The sequence below is a fragment of the Eublepharis macularius genome, chromosome 6, assembly GCF_028583425.1.
Source record: "Eublepharis macularius isolate TG4126 chromosome 6, MPM_Emac_v1.0, whole genome shotgun sequence".
Taxonomy (NCBI): Eukaryota; Metazoa; Chordata; class Lepidosauria; order Squamata; family Eublepharidae; genus Eublepharis; species Eublepharis macularius.
The window spans coordinates 90,479,938-90,500,955 of NC_072795.1; the positions used below are offsets into that span (position 1 = coordinate 90,479,938).

A 21,018-nucleotide genomic window follows, 5' to 3' on the forward strand; every position below is an offset into this window, starting at 1 on the left:
TTGCAAGTATATCTTAGCTTAACTAATCAGCTTGTTGCTATTTTTTGCTTCTCCTGCTTGCACGCTCTTTTTAATTTGCATTTTTCATTTTTTTAAAACAAATTTTATTTAACTGTATTGGTGTGGAGTTATTAAGTGTTGCAACTTCAGTCTAAATCTAGTACCTTGGCCAATTTGCCATAAGCTACCCATTACTTGTTTTCTGAATCTAGCCTGCAACTTGTCTACCTTGCAAGGTTGGTTTCTGCTGTTAGTACCCAGAGGGTTTGAGGTTTCACTCTTGGTCTCAAGCTGTGGGTTGGTTAGTGGCAGCTTGCTATCCTGGCTGGTGAAGATTAACTTGTCAGTCTTTTGGAATTTTGCTTTCTGACAACTCCTTGGGGAAACAATGGCACCCATAGAGATTCAGGAAGGTGCCGTCCTCCACCTATATCCCCTAAACATGGACATTGCAAAACTCACCTCACTCCTTGCTTGAAAATAGCCCATCAAAGTAGCAGTATTCTAAGTATCTTGCAGCTGCCCTCTACAACTTCAGAAACCCGAAGCAGTGAAAAAATGGAACAGCTAAGCAAGAGATAGATACTGAGGAGCTCTCTGTAAGGTTTCAGGGTGGGATTCAAACCAGGACCCCTACAACTCTAACCCTTGCAACCTGTACTATAGAGCTAGCTGTTGCAGCTTGCATATAACTATGTCTCCTGGGCTGCAGTTTCTCTTGATCTGGGATTAGTTGATGGGGTTCCAGCGTACATCCCAAGAAGCCCATCACAGTACACCAATGCTGTAAAGCCTGGGTTTGCAAGCTGCCTGCTCAGATTTTACTCAAAATGTGCCATATTAATTGTTTTATGTAAGCCAGTCAATGGCATTAGATAACAAGTAGAGACGTGCAGGGACTTGTAGGGGGCATCTCATTTTACCCTCTTCTACCATGTCCTCTTTCCCTTCCCTGTCCCCCACAGCCTCTACCCTTTTTCCTGCTTCCTTCTTTCCTTTCCACCCGCTTTTGTCTTTTCCCTGTCTTCACCTTTCCCCATCACCCCTATGGCCAAATTGCGTAGTGTGGCTGAGCTGGGCCCAGTTGCATGATGGGGAACCTGCAAGGACTTGCAGAGGGGTACTTCACTTTTCCCTGTATCCCCTTCCCCACTCGATTTCCTCTTCTCTCCTCTTGGCAGCCTCCATATGCTCACCTTTCTCTACATTCTTCTCTTCTTTGAACCCACTAAACAACTTACCTTTTATTTGTTCCCCATCTTCATCTATATTTCTTAATTTAATTCATTTATGTATTGCCTTCTCCACACTGGGAACTTAAAGAACTCCTTGTCTCTGTATTATCCTCACAACAAGCTTGAGAGGTAGGTTAGGCTAAGTGTGAGTGAGTGGATCAGAGTAGTGATTTGAACTTGGGTGTCCCAGAGTCTACTCTGAAACTCTAACCACTACACTGGCTTTTGAACAGTAGCAAGCAGCCGGGACTGGGTGAGTCATGCAAGTCATGCAGTATCTAGTTGCCTGGCCCTATGAGTCCTCCCTCAAAAGCCAAAACAGCCCTGAAAAGAGACCTGACACCTCCCTCTGCCTTTTACTGCTGAAAACTAAGCCTGGAACACTAGTTAAACTATTATGGTTGCCTAGCAACAACCGCTGCGAGCATCTGGTTACAGCTACAGTACTTCTTTTATCATTTTGGGTTTTTCTTTTAACCCCCAATGTATTTTTTTAAATTTCAAATTTTTCTGTATACTTGTGGCATTTTTCATGTGTGTATGAAGGTCTGTCTTGTCTGTTCAGGGCTCCAGTCTCCAGATTTAAGCATCCTCAGATCAGGGTCATTTAGTATATTGCCTATTATATATTATTAGATATTGCCTATATTTACTGTAGACGCAACATATTTTTAAGAATGTGCTTTTATTTAAATGTAAATAGTTCTGGCATAAAGTAATATGCTATAATCTCTTTAATGATAATATCTTATTTAAGAGTTCAGTATATTCAATGGTATAAAGTTTAACTTGCTATCCAGATATGTAGATAGTCCAAAATATGACAACTGTGTTTCTTTCCAGATAATGTACTTTACATTGTTTGCAACAGAATATGTTTCCTACCTTCATCTTTTTATTTTTTCTACCTCCCAGATGACAAAAAATATGGATTAGGTGCTAGATTGCAGCAGTTTGCAACTGTCTCTGAAGTATTGTGTATATTTGCTCTTTTTCTTATAGAAAACCAAGACATGTATCCTTTTAAATTTTGTAAATATGCCAAATAGTATAATTGTGTATGCTAAGTTTTAAAGGATGTATTTTAAGTTGCTAAATTAGTAAAATAAGTTTACCTTTGATAGGAAAGTAAATATTGTGTACATTTCAAAGCCCCCCCCCCAATTTCTGTTTTCTTCTGGGGAAAAAACCCTTTTTTCCTGTGACTTCAAAATTTCCAGAAATTGTATATCTAAACTTCCAGCAGAGATGAAGCAAACTGTGAGTGTGTGCTCTGTGTGTGGTGCTTCCCTCCTTCCCAGTTTCCCATGGGCCATCTACTCTTCCTGTTCTAAAAGTAAACAGGAAAATTATGTTTTGGGGATTATTCATGTCCGGGGTCTGAGGCTCAGCCCCTGGACTTACCAGGAGAAGGGGACAGGAGGCAGTTGGGGGACAGCCACCCAGCCACCCCAACAGGCACCCAGGATCAGAGCAGACCAACAACAGAAGGGGGGAAGGAGGTATCCCTGCCACAGAAGGACAAAGAAACACCCAAGCTTCAGAGAGTCAGGCGAGGCAGGTGGAAGCCAGCTAGCCCCACCCTCTGGTGGGAATGTAGGGGACCAGGCAGGGAGAATGAGGACCCCCAGGAGGGGAGTAGACCTGAGGGAGGAGGCACAGGAAGCAAAGGCAGTCAGCCAGCAGCCTTACCAGACAGGGAGAAGAGGCAGCCAAAGCAGCACAGAGCCACACCCCAGCCTGCAGGCCAGCTAGAAGACAGTAGCCTGGTCCAGGAGAAGCCAGGAGCAAAACAATCCCAAGTGAAGCCACCTGAGGCAATCTGCAGGAACAGGTTGGCAGCCAGCCAAGGAGGCACAGGTGTACCTGCCCCAATCAGCCAGCAGAGCAAGCCCAGGTGCAACTGCCTGAGTCGACCAGGGCCATGGATAGAGTGCAGGAGGGGGGGCGTGGCTGCCAGGTGGAGTAAAGAAGAGATGAAGGGATAAAAAGGAAATCCACCCACAGGGTAGGGTGGGTTGTGTAGGAGTGTGGTGGAGTTTGGAGAGAGTGAGATGCTGGAAGAAGTAGGAGTGAGAGAGATGAAGAACAGGAGGAAGAGCAAGCCCAGAGGAGGTGAAGAGGGCAGAGGCTTTGAAAGGCGAGGAGAAAGGGGAGGCAGCCAGGACTCTTGTCAGGTTGAGCAGACCTGTGAGTGGAGTGAGAGGGAGTGAGGGTGATGTATACTGCCGCCCCCCCCCCTTCCACAGAGCAAGAACCTGCACTGTCCCTGATGGCTTCCCAGAATTGAGGTCAGGTGTGCTGATGCCCAGCATAGTAGTGTTCATGGTGGAAGCTGAGAATTCATTTTAGTCCCACAGTTCATTTAATCATTGTTTTCTAGATAATATAACAGTCCTATGTAAAAAACTGAGTAACTGTCAGATCAACTATGTTTTTCCTATAAAACCTACAGTGTTTATTTCATATAACTATTTCACTCCATTCATATTCAGAACTTCAGATATGTACATTAAGAAAAAATGCTTCTTTTGGCTTAATATTTGTATTCAGCTGGAAAGAGGTTTCATAAATCAGAAAGGCAAATACTTCAGAAAAGGGTCTGATGGCTCTTTGTTCCATAGGTAAAGTACAGGAAAGTCCTGTTTAAATGAGGCATGCAGTTTTAATCAATGGGATCCTAAAATAGAAAGACAAACAGCTGCTGCTTGTTAATTGGAGACTGTCTTCACCAATGAGTTCATCATTTATTCACGGCTTTCAATAGTGCATTCAATTCCATAAATAAAATTCTTATTGCCACATTAGAATATGTTGTCCTGTGCATCTGCAACCAAATGACCTCTCTGCTCTCTTACTATTCATGAAGGATTTATTTCAAAAGACAAAAGCATGACCTTCACCTGTCCAGATTCCTTAATCACATTTATTTGGTAGACATAATTTCAGAGATCCACTCTGCCAGTTTTGCTTAACTGTCTCTCTTGAAAATTTTATTTAAAGCAAATATATTTAATGTAGCTCTTTAAATATGAGGGGAAAATTCCTACAATTTAAAGCCATTGTTTCTCTTAGCTTTAATTGCTTTAATTATTGGCTCCTGATCTCAATTAGCCTTTCTTCCCAAATTAGATTGCCTTTCTAGATCTTAACAGTGCATTCTGGACAATTACACCAGTCTAAGACCATTGAAATCAATGTGCTTAGACTGGAGTAACTCTTCTTAGGATTGCATTGTGAGTGTGGTAGTCACTATGGGAATAGAATGTTCTCCCTCTGAGGCGGAGGACATCTTGGGTGATTCCCACCATCCAATCAGGGAGGCAGGAACTAGTTTTCTTTTCCTTCCTGTCTGGCATGAGGGATACCCTCTCTTCAGTTCTCTTCTTGCCTCCAGGGAGAGGAGTCTAGTAGCAGACTAGCTCTGCTAGTTTCTTATTATGACTTCAGTTTCACTTTCATTTTCACATTCCTACTCCTTTGCTCTTGTCTTCCTCTAATCTTATCTTTCTTTTCTCTTTCAGACTCTGTTGACTTAAACTTTCATAGTTCCTATCTTCTTGCTATCCTCTCATGTCTCTTGCTATTCTCCCTGGCTGACTGAGACGATCATGGCAGCCATTTGGGGCAGCTGCCTACAAGATGAATGCCAGGGGTTCTGAGTAGACATGGGCATGAACAGAACCCCCCCCCCGAACAAGCTGTTCGTTGTTCATTGCCACCAACGAATAACGAACATGACCCTGTTCACAAACATCTTCGTTGTTCGTGGCCCTTTAAAGATCCCTTTAAACTATCAGCTGGCAGGTGGTGGTGGGATTCCCCCCTGCCGCCTGCCAGCTGATAGTTTAAAGGGCCCTTTTCTGCCACGTGCAAGGGGCAGGGCCCTTTAAACACCCCACAAACTAACCTTCTCAATGTTCAATACCCACCAAATTTGCAGGGGACATAGTCCTCACTGTCCTCCAAAGACTCCCAAGATTCAGAGAGATTGTACCCCGGGAAAGGCATGATGCATGAGTTTCCCCCTTTGTTGTCATTTTCTCTTCACAGTGGCAAAAACGGGACTCTCTGCTGGAAGCTACTTTGAGGGGTTACAAACTGACCTTCCCAATGCCCAATACCTACCAAATTTGCAAGGAACATAGCCCTCACTGTCCTCTGAAGAACCCCCCAAGTTTCAGAGAGATTGCACCCCAGGAAAGGCATGATGCATGGGTCTCCCCCTTTGTTGTCATTTTCTCTTCACAGTGGCAAAACCGGGACTCTCTGCTGGAAGCTACTTTGAGGGGTTACAAACTGACCTTCCCAATGTCAAATACCCACCAAATTTGCAGGGGATGTAGTCCTCACTGTCCTCTGAAGACCTCCCAAGTTTCTTCACGGTGGCAAAAACGGGACTCTCTGCTGGAAGTACTTTGAAGAGTTAAAGCCAGAAGGAAAGCCAGAAGGAGTTCAGACAGAGTTCAGTCTCTCTCTGCCTCTGTTGCCAGGGGAATTGATTGAAAGGGGCCAGACTGTCTGGCTTGACGAACGGCTGACAAAGGCAATGAACGAGGCTTGCAACGACCACTTGTTCATTTAGAATGGAGCCTCACGAATGGCTTGTTTGCGAACAGATGAACGGGCTGTTCGTGCCTATGTCTAATTCTGAGGACAGCTTCCTAGACAACAGAGAGAAATGCTCCCTACTATTTGCATCGAACGAGATTGATGAATCCAGTGCCAACATGCCTTCTGGCTGGTGTGTGCTCCCAGCAATGAGTTGGCATCAACATGCCTCCGTGTCTTGTGCGGTCTCCCAGCTACAAGTCAGACTTAGAGCTGCAGAAAAGCTTCAGATGGCCCGTCCCACTGCGTGGGAGCTGGAAGCAATTACGCGCTCCTGCTCTGCAGCTGGAATCGGCATGTTACCTCAGCTCAGGCTTTTAGTGGGAAAAGATGCCAGGAATCTCAGCTCCGGTGCCACAGTAAATGCGCCCATGCAAGCCTCCTGGCTGGCGATTCCACAGTAGGCAATTTCCCTCCAGATCTAACCCTGCCTTTACAATAGGGCTCTCCCTGCTAGATGGATAACGTATGAAGGGCACAAACCTGCCTGTGTCTTTGAACTTTTTAACTTCCTAAGACTAACCATGAGGGAGGAAATATATAATCTCTGCCAGGCTGGAACCTCTGTTAATAATGGTGTGGCATCTACCTCCTTCTCTCCTTCCTTCACAAGACAGGCTGTGGCTCAGTGGAAGAGCTTCTGCTTTTCATGCAGAAGGATCTAGATTAATTCCCTGTTAACTCCAGTTAAAAAGATCAGGTAGGCAATGAGAAAAACCTCTTCCTGAGACCCTGAAGACCTGCTGCCAGTCTGAGTAGACAACACCGACCTTGATGGACCAATCGTCTGAGTCAAAATAAGGCAGCTTGTAATGTTGAACAGACAGAGATCCCCACTGAGGAGGGGGATCGCCCTTGGAGAGCGTCTGTAATGACAAGGAAAAGGAAGAATTCTTTCAGATGTGGAGGAGGAGGAAATATCCATGCCAGAACAGTCAGCCCAGCTGTTTGAGTCTGAGTACGACCAATATTTACTGCCTAAGACATTCTCAGCCTTAGGCCTGCAGGAATTGGGTAAACCATCCCTCTCAGCCCCAGCTGTATTGTGGGGATAAAGCTTACTTTGTCCCAAGATCAAACAGACAGTTCTTCATACGTGGAAAGAGATCTGACCTTGATACCAAGATCTCTAAGACAGGACTTGCAAGCTGTCCCTGTGAGAGCCCAACTACTCTTTACCATCAAGCCTGGGTTTACATGCAGGCAGACGTCTGGACCTTAGAAAAAGTCTCACAAGGCTTTTCCATACAATTCAAAAACTACCCACCAGAACATTTTGCCATTTCTCCCCTACGCAAAACTTAATCCAAAAGGTAATCCAGCACCTTCTGGGCATTCAAGCAGTGCAGCATGTTCTCTACAATGAAAGAGGATGGGGGAGGGGGGCACTACTCAGTCTTCTTCACAGTCCCTAAAAGGAATGGGGATTGGAGGGTGTTATTAGACTTCAAGTTTTTGAACAAGTTTATCAAATTGCATCACTTCTGAATGGAGACTCTGCACTCAGCTGCAGAGACCATTAAACCAGAAGAATACATGACATCTACAGATCTCACGGAGGCATATCTCCATGTACCAATTCTTCTTTTTATTAACTACATTAACTAACAATACAAAGGAAAAGAAGGGGAACAAGGGAAGGAAAGAGAAAAAAAACCCAAACAACAACATATAACATCTACACTACACAGAATGCTTTCCCTTCATACTGCCATTATTAAAAACTAAAGCTTTGTATAATATTGATGGAGTGGTCGACCTTACATAATGCAAATTACAATTCAAATTCAAATTAAGTTTTCCTCCCCCTCCTGGGTCCCGGACGCAGTTCTCTCTGAGCAACTGCAGCCGCAGTGCTCATTTCCTCCCCCCGCCCCTCAGACTTCTCGTTTTCTTCTTGCTTGGTGTCTCGCTGGAATTCCGGATTTTTATCCTCAAAATCCCTTAGTTGATTTTCTGATAATATCTTGTAAGCTTGATCTTTGTAACTAAACCAGATGCCTTCAGGAAATAACCATTTGTACTTTATTCCACGTTCCCTCAGAAGAGCTGCAAACTTTTTATACTTAAAACGTCTTTTCTGAACTAAAAATGGGACGTCTTTCAGTATCTTGACCTTGTTACCCAAAAAGTCCAGATCCGCATTGTATGAGTTATATAGGATGATGTCTCGGATCCTTTTAGATGAGAAATTGATGATGATCTCGCGAGGCAGCTGACGCTTCGTTGCATATTTTGAAGAAGCCCTACGGACCTCCAAAATGGCGCTTTTAACCTCTTCTTTAGTTGCCTTCGCGGGTGTTGCCAATAGTTCCGAGACCAAACCCCATAAATCCTCATTTTCTTCCTCTTTCACATTCTGGAGACGCAAAATTGTTTGTGTTCGTTCCACTTGTAGCCCGATCAGCTGGTTCTCCACCAGCTTTAACTCTTTATTCGTAGCCTTCACGAGTGACGCACTTTCCTGAGCAGACTTCTCTGCCCCCCCCGCTGCTTCCTTAATGGTTTTCACTTCGCTCTCAATTAAGCCCACCCTTTGATCTGTTTCGTTCAGCTTGTCAACAAAGGGTTTTATGGCTTCGGTAACCGACCTCCGCATCAGTTCTTCGAGCGACTCTCCCTTCCCCTGCAGGGCAGCCGAGATTGACTTGCCCAGGGCGGGACTCTGTTTTTTCGCTGCCATTTTAGGGGGAGGACCGCCAGCCAAATTCTGAGACTCAGTGAGGGGGAAGAACTAGCCTTCTTAGCTTCAGATCCCACCACTCCTTCGCGTGCGCTTGTAATAACAGAAGGGATTCGCTTACTTGCAAGCTTCCGCCTAGTTCTGCTCTTTGCCGTTTTCCATGGCCCGGCAGCACACGAGGCGCCGCGCACGTCTGCCGGCCTCCATAGGGACAAACAGGCAATTTACCCCCCGCATAGGTTTCGGGGGGCTCTTCCCGCAGCGTCCCGGAACCTGCCTCCCTCACTGGGAGTCCTGGGGGCTAATCTTCGCAGATCAGCCGCCCGGTCAGAGTGCTCGGGCGCTTCCTCCCAGACCTGCGGAGAGGAGCGTCCGACATGGCCGAGAAAACGAAACCGAATCCTCCATGTACCAATTCTGACAGCCCATCAACAATACCCAAAATTTTGCATGAAAAAAAAAATCGGCATGTCTTCCTATCAATATCTTGGAAATGGGAGCAATTTGTCTGGCCTTGTTCCAGTTCAGAGATCATAGAATCATAGAATCATAGAGTTGGAAGGGGCCATACAGACCATCTAGTCCAACCCCCTGCCCAGTGCAGGATCAGCCTAAAGCATCTCTGACAAGTATTCATCCAGCCTCTTCTTGAAAACTGCCAGTGAAGGGGAGCTCACCACCTCCCTAGGCAGCTGATTCCACTTTTGAACTACGCTGACCGTGAAAAAGTTTTTCCTAATATCCAGCCGGTACCTTTGTGCATGTAGTTTTAGCCCATTGCTTCGCGTCCTACCCTCTGCTGCCAACTGGAACAGCTCTTTGCCCTCCTCCAAATGACAGCCTTTCAAATATTTAAAGAGAGCAATCATGTCCCCCCTCAACCTCCTCTTCTCCAAACTAAACATTCCCAAGGGTCTCAGCCTTTCCTCGTAGGGCTCAGTCTCCAGACCCCTGATCATTCTTGTCGCTCTCCTCTGCACCCTCTCGATTTTGGCCACATCCTTTTTGAAGTGAGGCCTCTAGAACTGCACACAATACTCGAGGTGTGGCCTGACCAAGGCAGTATAGAGAGGGGCTATGACCTCCTGCGATTTCGATGCTATGGCCCCTTTGATACAACCCAAGATTGAATTAGCCTTTTTTGCCGCCGCATCACACTGACTGCTCATATTCAGTTTACAGTCCACTCTTATCCCAAGATCCCTTTCACATATACTACTGCCCAGAAGTGTATCCCCCATCCAGTATTTGTGCTTCTCATTTTTGTGGCCCAGATGTAATACTGTGCACTTGTCTTTGTTGAATTGCATCCTATTCACAGCTGCCCACTTCTCCAGAGTATTCATGTCTTGTTGAATTTTAATTCTATCTTCTTGGGTGTTTGCTACCGCTCCCAATTTGGTATCATCAGCAAATTTAATGAGCAGCCCTTCCACTCCTTCATCCAGATCATTGATAAAAATATTGAAAAGTACTGGGCCCAAAACCGAGCCCTGCGGCACCCCACTGGACACCTTCCTCGAATCTGATGAAACGCCGTTGACCACCACTCTTTGCGTGCGGTCCTCCAACCAGTTCCCTATCCACCGAACTGTCCTATAGTCTACTCTACAGTCTTCCAGTTTGCCCATCAGAATGTCATGGGGAACCTATTCAAAAGCTTTACTGAAATCCAGATAAATCACGTCAATAGAGTTCCCCCGATCCAGCAAGCTGGTCACTCGATCAAAGAAGGAAACCAGGTCGGTCTGGCAAGATCTGTTAGGAACAAAACCATGCTGACTTCCCCGGATCACTGAGTGGTCCTTCAGATGCTTACAGATTGATCCCTTTAAAATCTGTTCTAATATCTTCCCAGCAACAGAAGTCAGACTGACCGGCCTGTAGTTTCCCAGGTCATCCTTCCTCCCTTTCTTAAAGATTGGGATAACATTTGCTCTTCTCCAATCTTGTGGCGCATCCCCAGTCCCCCAGGAGGCCTTGAAGATGATGGACAGGGGTTCTGCAAGTTCTCTGGAAAGTTCTTTCAGCACTCTTGGGTGCACCCCATCCAGCCCAGGGGATTTGTATTCATCCAGTGCAGCCAGATGCCTCTCCACTACCTCTCTGTCAATGTCAATTAGCCACTCAGGTGTCCTGACACATTTTGTACTATCTCTAGATGTGCCTGAGTTCTTCAGGGAGAAAACAGAGGCAAAAAAGTCATTAAGCCTGTCTGCTTTTTCTCTGTCCTGCATCAGAGTTTCTCCATCTACTCCCAACAGTGGTCCAATTGCCTCTTTTACCTTGTGTTTGCTTCTCACATATCTGTAGAAGTTTTTCTTATTGTAGCAAGCCCTCCTGGCCAGACCAAGCTCGTACTGAGCTTTGGCCTCTCTGATGGCTGATCTGCAGTGCCTAATAACCCTCATATACTCCTCTTTAGAGGTCTGTCCTTCTCTCCATTTCCTGAACATTTCCTTTTTCTCCCTTAGCTTATTCTGGAGCTCTCTGTGCATCCACATCGGTTTCTTGGAGCCCTTACCATGTTTCCGTCTTGCTGGGATAGTGAGGGCCTGAGCTTGCAAAAGCTCGTGTTTGAGAATGGCCCACCCTTCACTCACTCCTTTCCCTTCCAGCACACTCCCCCACGGAATTACTCTCATCAAGCCTCTGAGTTCATCGAAGTTGGCCCTACGAAAATCTAACCTACGAGTCTGGCTATGAACTTCCTTGGCTCCCCATAGCAACTGGAATTCAAGGAGGACATGGTCACTTCCCCCTAAGGTCCCCACCACCTTCATCTCATCTACCAATTCTTCCCTGTTGGTTAATATCAAGTCTAGTATGGCTGAACCCCTTGTAGCTTCCTCCACCTTTTGAAAAAGGAAGTTATCGGCCAGGCAGGTCAGGAAATTGCGTGATTCATGACGCTTTGCTGAGCCTGTCTCCCAGCACACATCGGGGAAGTTGAAGTCACCCATAATTACAAGCTTCTGATGTCTGGATACTCTGCCAACTTGTTCAAAGAGGGCAGCATCCATTTCTTCTGGCTGGTCAGGTGGTCTGTAGCAGACTCCAACAATAATACCCTTTGTCCTTCCTCCCCTTATTTCTACCCATATACTTTCCACCAGGCTGTCCGCCCCATTCTCCATAACTTCTTGACAATCAAGCCCTCTCCTCACATACAACGCCACTCCACCTCCTCTTCTACACTTCCGGTTTTTCTTTCTAGATCAGATCAGATAGTGAACTCACACGTCCTGATCTGTATGGACAAGGTTGCATACAAGACATATATATACAAGCAGGGGGGATCCAAGACCTTGAGGCAGCATAAGAAGCGGCAAGTATACTTACCTGGGAGGAAGGTCGCCTAGCCTCGTTCAGAACTGAACACATCAAACACATGAACACATCATGAACACATCAAAGGCATATCCAATGTCCAGGCAGACTGGCTGAGCAGGTAGACCATTCAACTGGCTGAGCAGGTAGATCCTTAAGAAAGATCTCATCTAATGGATAACATTGCATTTCACAACACCTCTCATGGACCTGTTTGCGTCCCAACACAACCATCAACTACCAGGGTACATGACAAGGTTTGTTCCACCCACAAGCAGATGCCTTGACATCACAGTGGCCATTAGGCCTCCTCTACGCATTACCACCCTTACCAGTAATACCCAAACTCCTGAGAAAGATCAAGGAACAGGGAGCAAAGTGCTTGTGATTGCCTCTTGGTGGCCCCGCAGACTGTGCTTTTCCACACTCCAACACACTCCCTCTCATCCTATCAACCTTTCTGTTCATGTTACAGCAAGGACCAATTTGGCACTCTCATTTAGACTCACTCTGCTTAACTGTGTGGAAATAGAAAGGAAACTTTCCTAAGACGGGGATATTCTCGAGAGGTGGCTGACACTCCTAGCATCCAGAAAATAGTTCACAGTCAAAATTTACAACTTCTCTTGGAAAGCTCTCACTCAGTGGGGCAGGAGGAAAGCACTGGACATTTTACAAAGCCCTGACAAAACATCTACTTGAACTAGTCAAGGACATTCCCCTGAGAAGGATGAGAATGAAGACCATCTTCCTCATTGTGGTCACATATACCAGAAGAATCTCAGATCTAAGCGTACCATCAGTCAAACCTGAACTCTGTATCTTTCACAAAGATAAGGTGATACTTCGTACTGTCCCCATCTTTCTTCCAAAAGTGTATTCCAAATTCCATAGGTTGCAAGAGATAAGGCTATCATATTTCTACCTGTACCCTAAATATCCTAGGGAGAGGCTCTGACACAACCTAGACGTCAGATGGATGCTCAAGTCCTATCTGCTCTGAACAGTGCAAATCAGAAAGTTGTACTTACTGTTCATCAATATATCTCCCCTCAATTTGGGAAAGAAAATGCCTTCAGTAGCTATAGGTGCCAATAGCAAAACATACATGATTGAAGCCCACAAATCTCTCATCACAGTGGTTCCTAATGGAATACCATCTCACTTTGAGGAGTGCTGCTACCAATGAAGCATTGCACAGGAAGACTTCTGTAGAAGAAGTCTGCAAGGCAGGAACATGGTTGTCGGTCTCGACCTTGGTGAGGCACTATGAATTAAATCTATTTGATTCAGCGGATGCTGCCTGCATTAGAAAAGTACTGCAGTGCATGATCTTGGATGAAGACAACATCCCACCCAGAAAGTGGAAACTGCTTTGGGAGCACCCAAGATGTCCTCCGCCTCAGAGGGAGAATGGACCTTTGGGCACTTACCGTGAAGGGTCCTTCTCTGAGGAAAGGAGGACATCTTGCCCTCCCCGGGTCTTCGTCCTCCTCTACCCTGCTGCCTCATTCTTCTACCTCCTCTGGCTTATGCTTTATTTATGGTACCTGTTAATGCAACAAGTGTTTTTTCTCTCGGTATTGGCAGTTGCTGAATGATAAATTCAGTGTTACTGCTTTGTGGAGTTACCTGAACTGAAGAGAGGGTGTCCCACAGGCCAGACAGGAAGAGGAAGAAAATTAGTTCCTCCCTCCCTGATTGGATGGTGGGAATCACCCAAGACGTCCTTTTTTCCTCAGAGGAGAAGGACCCTTCATGGTAAGTGTCCAAAGGTCCGTTATTACTAGAAAAGAACTGCAATAAAAACAAATCCAAAAGATTCTTGCAAAAGTATACTGCTGTTTTTAAGTATTCAAAGCATTTTGCATACATTATATGCACAGTATCCCTGATATTTTTATCATCTCACTATTGGAAATTACAGAGGAGGCCGAGATACTAAGGCTTTGGTCATATTTGAACCAGGAACTTTCCAGCTTGTACAGTCAGCCAATAAGCAGCATCAGTACTTAAGCAACATGAACTGTGAGCCTTCTTTTTGGAATCAGTTTCAGTGATATACACAATGTTTCAGATATTGTTGTAAACCGTCATGTAGTTTTTGAAAGGTGATCTTTAAAATAAACAATCTTGTGTAATCTGAAAAAATAACAGGAATTCCAAGTCACCTTTTAAACAACTCAGCTGTCTGCAAAACAATGATACAAGGTCTATTGTTTAATTTCAGATTCTGGGAGATATCCAAACGCTGTATTGAAAAATGTGAAAACTAATCAGTTATTCTGCAGGGTTTTAATAGCTGACAGCACCAACAGAATAAATTTCTGTCTAACCTGCTTTGCAAATATTTTCATGCTTTGTTTCCTTCAGGAGAACCAATGAGTGGGGCCCAACTCCATCGTGCTGTGAGCGTGAATGATGTAGATGCAGTTCTTAATATTCTTCAAGGAAAGTGAGAAATAATTCATATTTTAAAATGTCCATATCTATGTAGTAATGAACAAAAGATAATGATGAAAATTGGATTATGTTGTGCTGTGTCCCAAAAAGTAGTTTCTTCTATCATCTAAATATCGAATTGCATATTTTATAAACCAAGAATGACAAATTGCTTATTACAGTTTATCATGCTATTACACAGAGTGATACATATATTTTATAATGGGATAGGCAACCTCCAGCATGCTTGCTGACAGTGGCACCCCAAACCATTTTGCTTGGTACCCAGGGCAACCAAGGTACTCGCAGCACTGCTGAAGCCAGTGGTACAGAAGGAGGTAACAGGCATGGCCAATGGCCAAAACTGCACAGCAACCAGCTGAATCCATGGTGAAACCCTGAGATGCTGGCCTGACCAAATACAGCCCTCTTCTCCCCCTGCTCCTGCTTTTGTTTGCTGGCTAACCAATATCTGACAGGTAGATGTTGCATTTTTCAGCACCTGGGCCAAAGAAGTTGCCTACCCCTGTCTGTAAAATGGGTTTGGATCCAATCCCCCCCCCCCATCTCTATTTCTGAGCAGAATGCAAATATGGGTTTTTGTTTTTGCCAATTTCTTGTTTGTTGCATATTACACACAAACACCCCATCTACCCTGCAGGCTTCAATTAAATAAGTCGTCTTTAGGAGGGGCTTTTTCAAGATTGGTGGGCGGTGGGGAGGAGGGATAAAAAGCCCCTTGCATAAGGAAGGAATTACATGCTATTTATTTATATTAATTTAACTATTTTATCTCACTTTTCTCCCACACTGGGAACTCAGGGTTAACGTAGATGTGCAGGTTTTTAAAGGGTTGGGTTTGGATTCCCCAGACCCAACTCAGGTTCCCTGCAGCCACACAGCAGCTTTGGGGAATAGCTGTTAAAAAATAAAGGAGAGCCCAAATGACCTCAGAATGCCACTGCAAGGGGAGGAGGAGCTCCTCCATCCCCCCTCAAGCCATTTCCCTATGTCAAAATAGCACAAGAGGTGGGTTTCCCCCCTGTTTTTTCTGCTATACATCAAGCACTCTGTGCATGTGGAGCAGTAAAAATGGGAGGAGGGAATTCGCCCCATGCTATTGTGACACAGGGAAATGGTGTGAGTACTCATGGAGACAATCTGAGGATGTTTGAGCTCTCCTTTATTTTTTAACAGCTATTCCCTAAAGATGCTGTGTGGCTGTAGGAAACCTGAATTGGGTCTGGGGAACCCAGACCCATCTCTTTAAAAACCTGCACAACTAGCTTGACCCTCAGAAGTGGCTTATAGAGTAAAATATACATGAATAATAGAAATTTAAAAATACACAACCCAACAGGTCCACAGTCAAATTTAAAACAAGTGATGTATCATGTTGGGGAAAGAGCATGTATTGAAAATGTTTGTCAGACAATAACAAAATCTATATTTTCTCTTTCAATAAGGCAAGTGATGGTGGATACACTTAACAAATTAGGATTTTCAGCTTTGATGGTTGCTTCACAAAAAGGATTTGTCAGGTAGTATCACAACCTCTTTTACTTTTTTCTTGTATAATAGTGATTTTTATACTTTAGTGGTTTATTCAGATACCATATATTGTAATCTATAGTATACTTCATTTATCATTAAAGTTTTGTTCTTTGTGCTTTATGCATTGATATCAGAGGTGGCCAGCTGATGGCACACATTCCAGTTCAGCTCCAGAGCAATTTTATCTGAACATTACTAGCCTTAACAAAAATGATTTGGATCCTGAAGTGCTCTGCATATTGCATAGTAGAAACCCCAGTGGCACAGCATTTAAATTGGTCGAGAAAAGTAGGCAATTCTTGCTCGTTTCCCCTTCCTACTGCAGATCCACCACTTCAATTACGCTCTGTTTGTGAGGACAACCTGAACCGCAGGAGCAGAATTTCAAGGGACACAAAGGAATTCAGTGGAAGGGGAAGGACCAATCAGTGGGGTACCATCATCCCTGGGTATAGCCAGGACGGGGAGGGACATATTGGAGGAAGTATTGCTTTATATATCAAAGAGGGCGTAGAATCAAATAAATTAGAAAACATTAGGGAAATGAACTCCCCAACAGAAATTATATGGGTGGAATACTGCACCTTAAGAGTTACTTAAAAGTGGAGGTATACTATTGTCCACCTGATCAAATTCTTGAAGTGGATCTTGAGATGAAGAAGGAAATAAGTGAGGTGACTAAAGCAAATAATGTTATGATAATGGGTGACTTTAGCTACCCTCACATTGACTGAGTAAACAAGTGCTCTATTCATGCTGTAGAAATGCGATTCCTAGACAACATAAATGACTGTGCACTGGAACAGTTGGCTACAGAGATAACCAGAGGGTTAATGATCTTAGACTTGGTTCTGAGTGGGGCTTAAGACCCAGTGAGAGATGTAAATCTTGTTGCCCCAGTTGGGAGCAGAGACCAAAATGCTGTTAAGTTCACCATACATATCAATGGAAGTCCAAAATGGTAACCTTTGATTTAAAAAGAGGAACTTTCCAAAAATGAGAATACTTAAAAGGAAGCTGAAAGGGAAACACAAGAGTGTCAAATTTCTAGAGGATACTTGGAAGCTATTTAGAACCATACTCATTGAAGCCCAGGTAGAATACATTCCCCAGGTTAGAAAAGGTACTGCTAAGGCTAAAAGAATGCCTGCATGGTAAACAACCCAAGTCAAGGAAGCCATACAAAACAAAAAGGCTTCTTTTAAAAAAATGGAAGGTCTGACCCAACGAAGTGAACAGAATGGACCAATGGATCTGGCCAAAGAAGTGTAAGTCAATAATTAGCTATGCAAAAAGAGAATTTGAGGAGCAGATTACCAAAAGTATCAAGACAAACAGTAAACATTTATTTAAATATATCCAGAGCAGGAACCCTGCCAGAGAAGCAGTTGGGCCTTCGAATGACCAACAAATGACAGTATTGCTAAAGGGGATATAGGAAGATGGCAGAGGAGCTAAATTAATTATTTGCATCTCTGTTCAGTGTAGAAAGTGTGGACCGTGTACTCATGCCACAACCACTATTGTAAGAAAGAGAATCTGAAGAGTTGACTCAAACTGAGGTAACGAGAAATGAAATTCTAGACCTGTTCTAGACCTGTTGGGGAAATTAAAAACTACCAACTCTGCAGTTTCTGATGGCATACACCCAGGGGTCATTTAGTAGAAAAAGAGCTGGAGGAACTCATTAGCATAACTCATTAGCATATGCCACACCTCTTGCCATCACCAGAAGTTTGTCATTAGTATAATTGATTTGCATATGGCATACCCCCTGACATCACCTATTCTGGCTGTTTTGGACCCAATCCTGGCCATTCAGGGCCGAAATTAGGCTCAAAATGGCAAAAAGGGGCTTAAAATGGCTGAAAGGGGGCCCAAAATGTTCAGGACTGAGCCACTGATGAGCGGGAGAGTGATCCACCACCTGTCAGAGGCCCGATCCAGGCCGTGTTGGCCCCAATCCAGGCCGAAATGGACCCAAAATGGCCAAGAGTCAGGTGGGTGGGGCCACCTGACATGTGACCTCTTTGGGGAATTGCTGGAACTGCGTTCCTGTGTGTTCCCCCTTGAAATGAGCCCTGCATACACCCAAGAGTTCTTAGGCAACTCTAATGTGAGATTGTTGATCATCTAACTTGCATATCGAAAAGAGTCCAGTAGCACCTTTAAGACTAACCAACTTTACTGTAGCATAAGCTTTCAAGAATCAGAGTTCTCTTCGTCAGCTGCGTGACTTGCATATGTAACTTGTCACTAAATCAGCCTCTGTACCAGAAGACTGGAGAGCTCCAAACGTTACACCAATTTTTAAAAAGGAGTCCAGAGGGGAACCAGGAAATTATAGGCCAGTTAACTTAACATCTTTCCCAAGCAAATCAGTAGAAATTGCAATCAAAGACAGAATTATTAGGTACATGGAGGAACAAAGCCTGCTGAGGGAAAATCCCCATGGCTTCTGTTAAGGGAATTCCTGTCTCACCAACCTTTGGAATTCTTTGAGAAAGTGAACAAGTATGTAGATAACAGGAGACATTATATACTTGGACTTGGGCATTATGTACTTGGACTTGCAAAATGATTTTGACAAAGTATCTCACCAAAGATTTCTGAGTAAGCTTAGCAGTCCTGGAAGAAGAGAACAGGTTCTCTTATGGATAAAAAATTGGTTAAATGACAAGAAGTAAAAAGTAGGAATAAATGGTGGGAAGTAAGAAGTGGGGTCCCAAGTGGATCGGTATTACGGCTAGTGCTATTTAATTTGTTCATAAATGGTCTGGAACTGGGGGTGAGCAATGTAGTGCCAAGTTTGCAGAATATTTGGGATGTGTAAAACGAGGCCAACTGTGAAGGGATTCAAGAGGAGCTCCACAAATTGGGTGAGTGGGCAACAATGTGCTAAATGAAGTTCAATGTAGTTAAGTGTAAGTGTACATATTGGAACTAAAATCCCAACTTAAAGTATGAGCTAATGAGGTCTGAACTTGTGGAGACTGAGAGGGAAAGAGACATTGGGGTCATAGTGGATAGCTAAATGAAAATGCCAACCCAGTGTACTGAAGCAGTGAAAGAAAGATTCTATGTTGTGGATTATTAAGAAACAAACTGAAAATAAAGCAGCCAGTATTATAATGGCCTTGTATAGATCTAAGGTGTGGCTTCATCTGGAAAATTGTGTGCAGTTCTGGTCACTATATCTCAAAAAGGACATTGCAGAACTGGAAAAAGTACAGAAGAAGGCAACTAAGATAATTAAGGGCCAGAGCATCTTTCCTATGATGAAAGGCTGAAGAGTCTGGAACTTTTCCGTTTAGAAAAGAGTCAACTAAGGGGAGACATGATAGAGATTTATAAAACTATACATGGGGTAGAGAAGGTGGACAGGGAGAACTTTTTTCTCCCTCTCCCATAAGATTAGAACTTGAAAACATCCAATAAAGCCGATAGGGAGTAGTTTAAGGACAAACAAAAGGAAATACTTCTTTATATAACAAGTTATTAAAATGTGGAATTCACTGCCAGAAGATGTAGTGATGGTCAGAGGCATAGATAGCTATAAAGGGGGATTAGACAGATTCATGGAAGATAGGTCTGTCAGTGGCTAGTATCCATGGTGATTAAAGGGAACCTCCACCTTCAGAGGCAGTTTACCTCTGAATACCAGTGCCAGGAGGCAACTTCAGGAGAGGGCCTCGGCCTTTATGCCTTTTGTTAGCCCTCTTGAGTAACTAGTTAGCCGCTGAGAGAATGCTTGAGAAGAAGGCCACACCAAGGATGGGGCAAAGAACAAAAAATGATGGTGCAGTGTGAAAAGGAGATGTTTTATTCAAATTTATTGTGCCTACATGTTTTGCTGATGCTTCTTCAGGGGGAATTATAAGAATATTAATAGAAAATAATTATGCCACTAAAAACAGAGTTGAAAAACACAATAAAAGATAGTAAATACTGAGCATGTGTAGAACCACAAAACCATGGAATATTATAAATACGATAGAGGTTCAATGCAAAGATAGAGCCATCAGTCTTAAAACAATGTAGTATACTGAACAGCACTCAAGAACTTTAACAAGTTAAGCAAATACATACATAACTAACCTGTGTAATAGCATCAGGCAATTCCTACACGAACAGAGAGAAGCATGGTGATCTGATTTGGTCTTTTATCTCATTTGACAGATAGCAGTTCAAGGCTTTTATTTAACCTGTGAGGTAACAGTGTTGTCATCTTAAGAATCCTCTCAGCCCCTTTTTTCAATAACACACATATCTGTGACATTTAGATTTGAAAACAGTCTAGATATTAAAATCTGTTGAACTATTGTTGTGTTCTAAAAATATTGAACCAGGGGCACGCCTGTTTTTTAGATTTTTATGGTATGGGGTACACCTGTTTTTTATGGTACATATTGCTATGTACCAACTGATTTTTGAAGCTGGATTTTCTTTTGAATGAAAGCCTGGCTGCAGACACACTTGTGGCCCAGTTTATGGCCTGTGGGTGTGTGTGTGCAGGGAAGGGCAGCTTGCCTCTGGGTGGGGCAGACAACAGTGGCTTCCCTTGCACTGACTCAGGGTTGGACTGGGGCCATCATCGTTGAATGGATCAGCTCTAGAGAAGCACTTTGGGATGCATTGGTGGGCAACAGTGCTGTGCCTGGTCAGCTGATTAGGGCTCTGGGCATCCAGGTTGGTAGGGACAGCTGGAGCAGGGGTGATGCAGGACTCAATACAGTATTTTTGGCTGATTGGGCTTCCCAACATTGAGTTTCTCCCTCCGAACAGGGGGCATTGTTTCATTCTTGGATGCTTTCCTAGCATGCAGCCTGTGGCAGGGCTTGCCAAGAGGCTAGCTCCAATGGGGGGCATGTTGAGTGACTTATATGGCAAGAAATGGTGGCCAGTGCTGCTGTGGTGCCTTGTGGAAACATTGGTGGCTATGAATCCCAATGGGGCGTGCCTGTCAGGCTGGGACAGATTTCTTGGATTTGCAGCATTCTGGCTGGACTCACACTTTGGTTGCAACTCTAGGAGCTTTGGCGGGAGCTATTTTGTGGTTCTTGTGGTGGTTTTGGCATTGGGCACAGACTCTTTGGGGGGAGAAACAGCCATGAGCCCAGTTTCCCCATACTTGTGGATCACTTAACGAATCTTGGAGATGAA

General features: G+C 44.1%; 1 protein-coding gene across 1 annotated transcript in view; it reads left to right on the forward strand.

Annotated features, from left to right (window-relative positions):
* The window catches only part of FANK1 (fibronectin type III and ankyrin repeat domains 1), a 64,056-nt gene that overhangs the window by 20,676 nt on the left and 22,362 nt on the right, over positions 1-21,018 (forward strand). The window contains exons 4-5 of the mRNA XM_054983791.1: positions 14,233-14,314; positions 15,768-15,842. Coding sequence (XP_054839766.1) covers positions 14,233-14,314; positions 15,768-15,842 — 157 coding nt within the window. The remainder of the gene's footprint in view (positions 1-14,232; positions 14,315-15,767; positions 15,843-21,018) is intronic.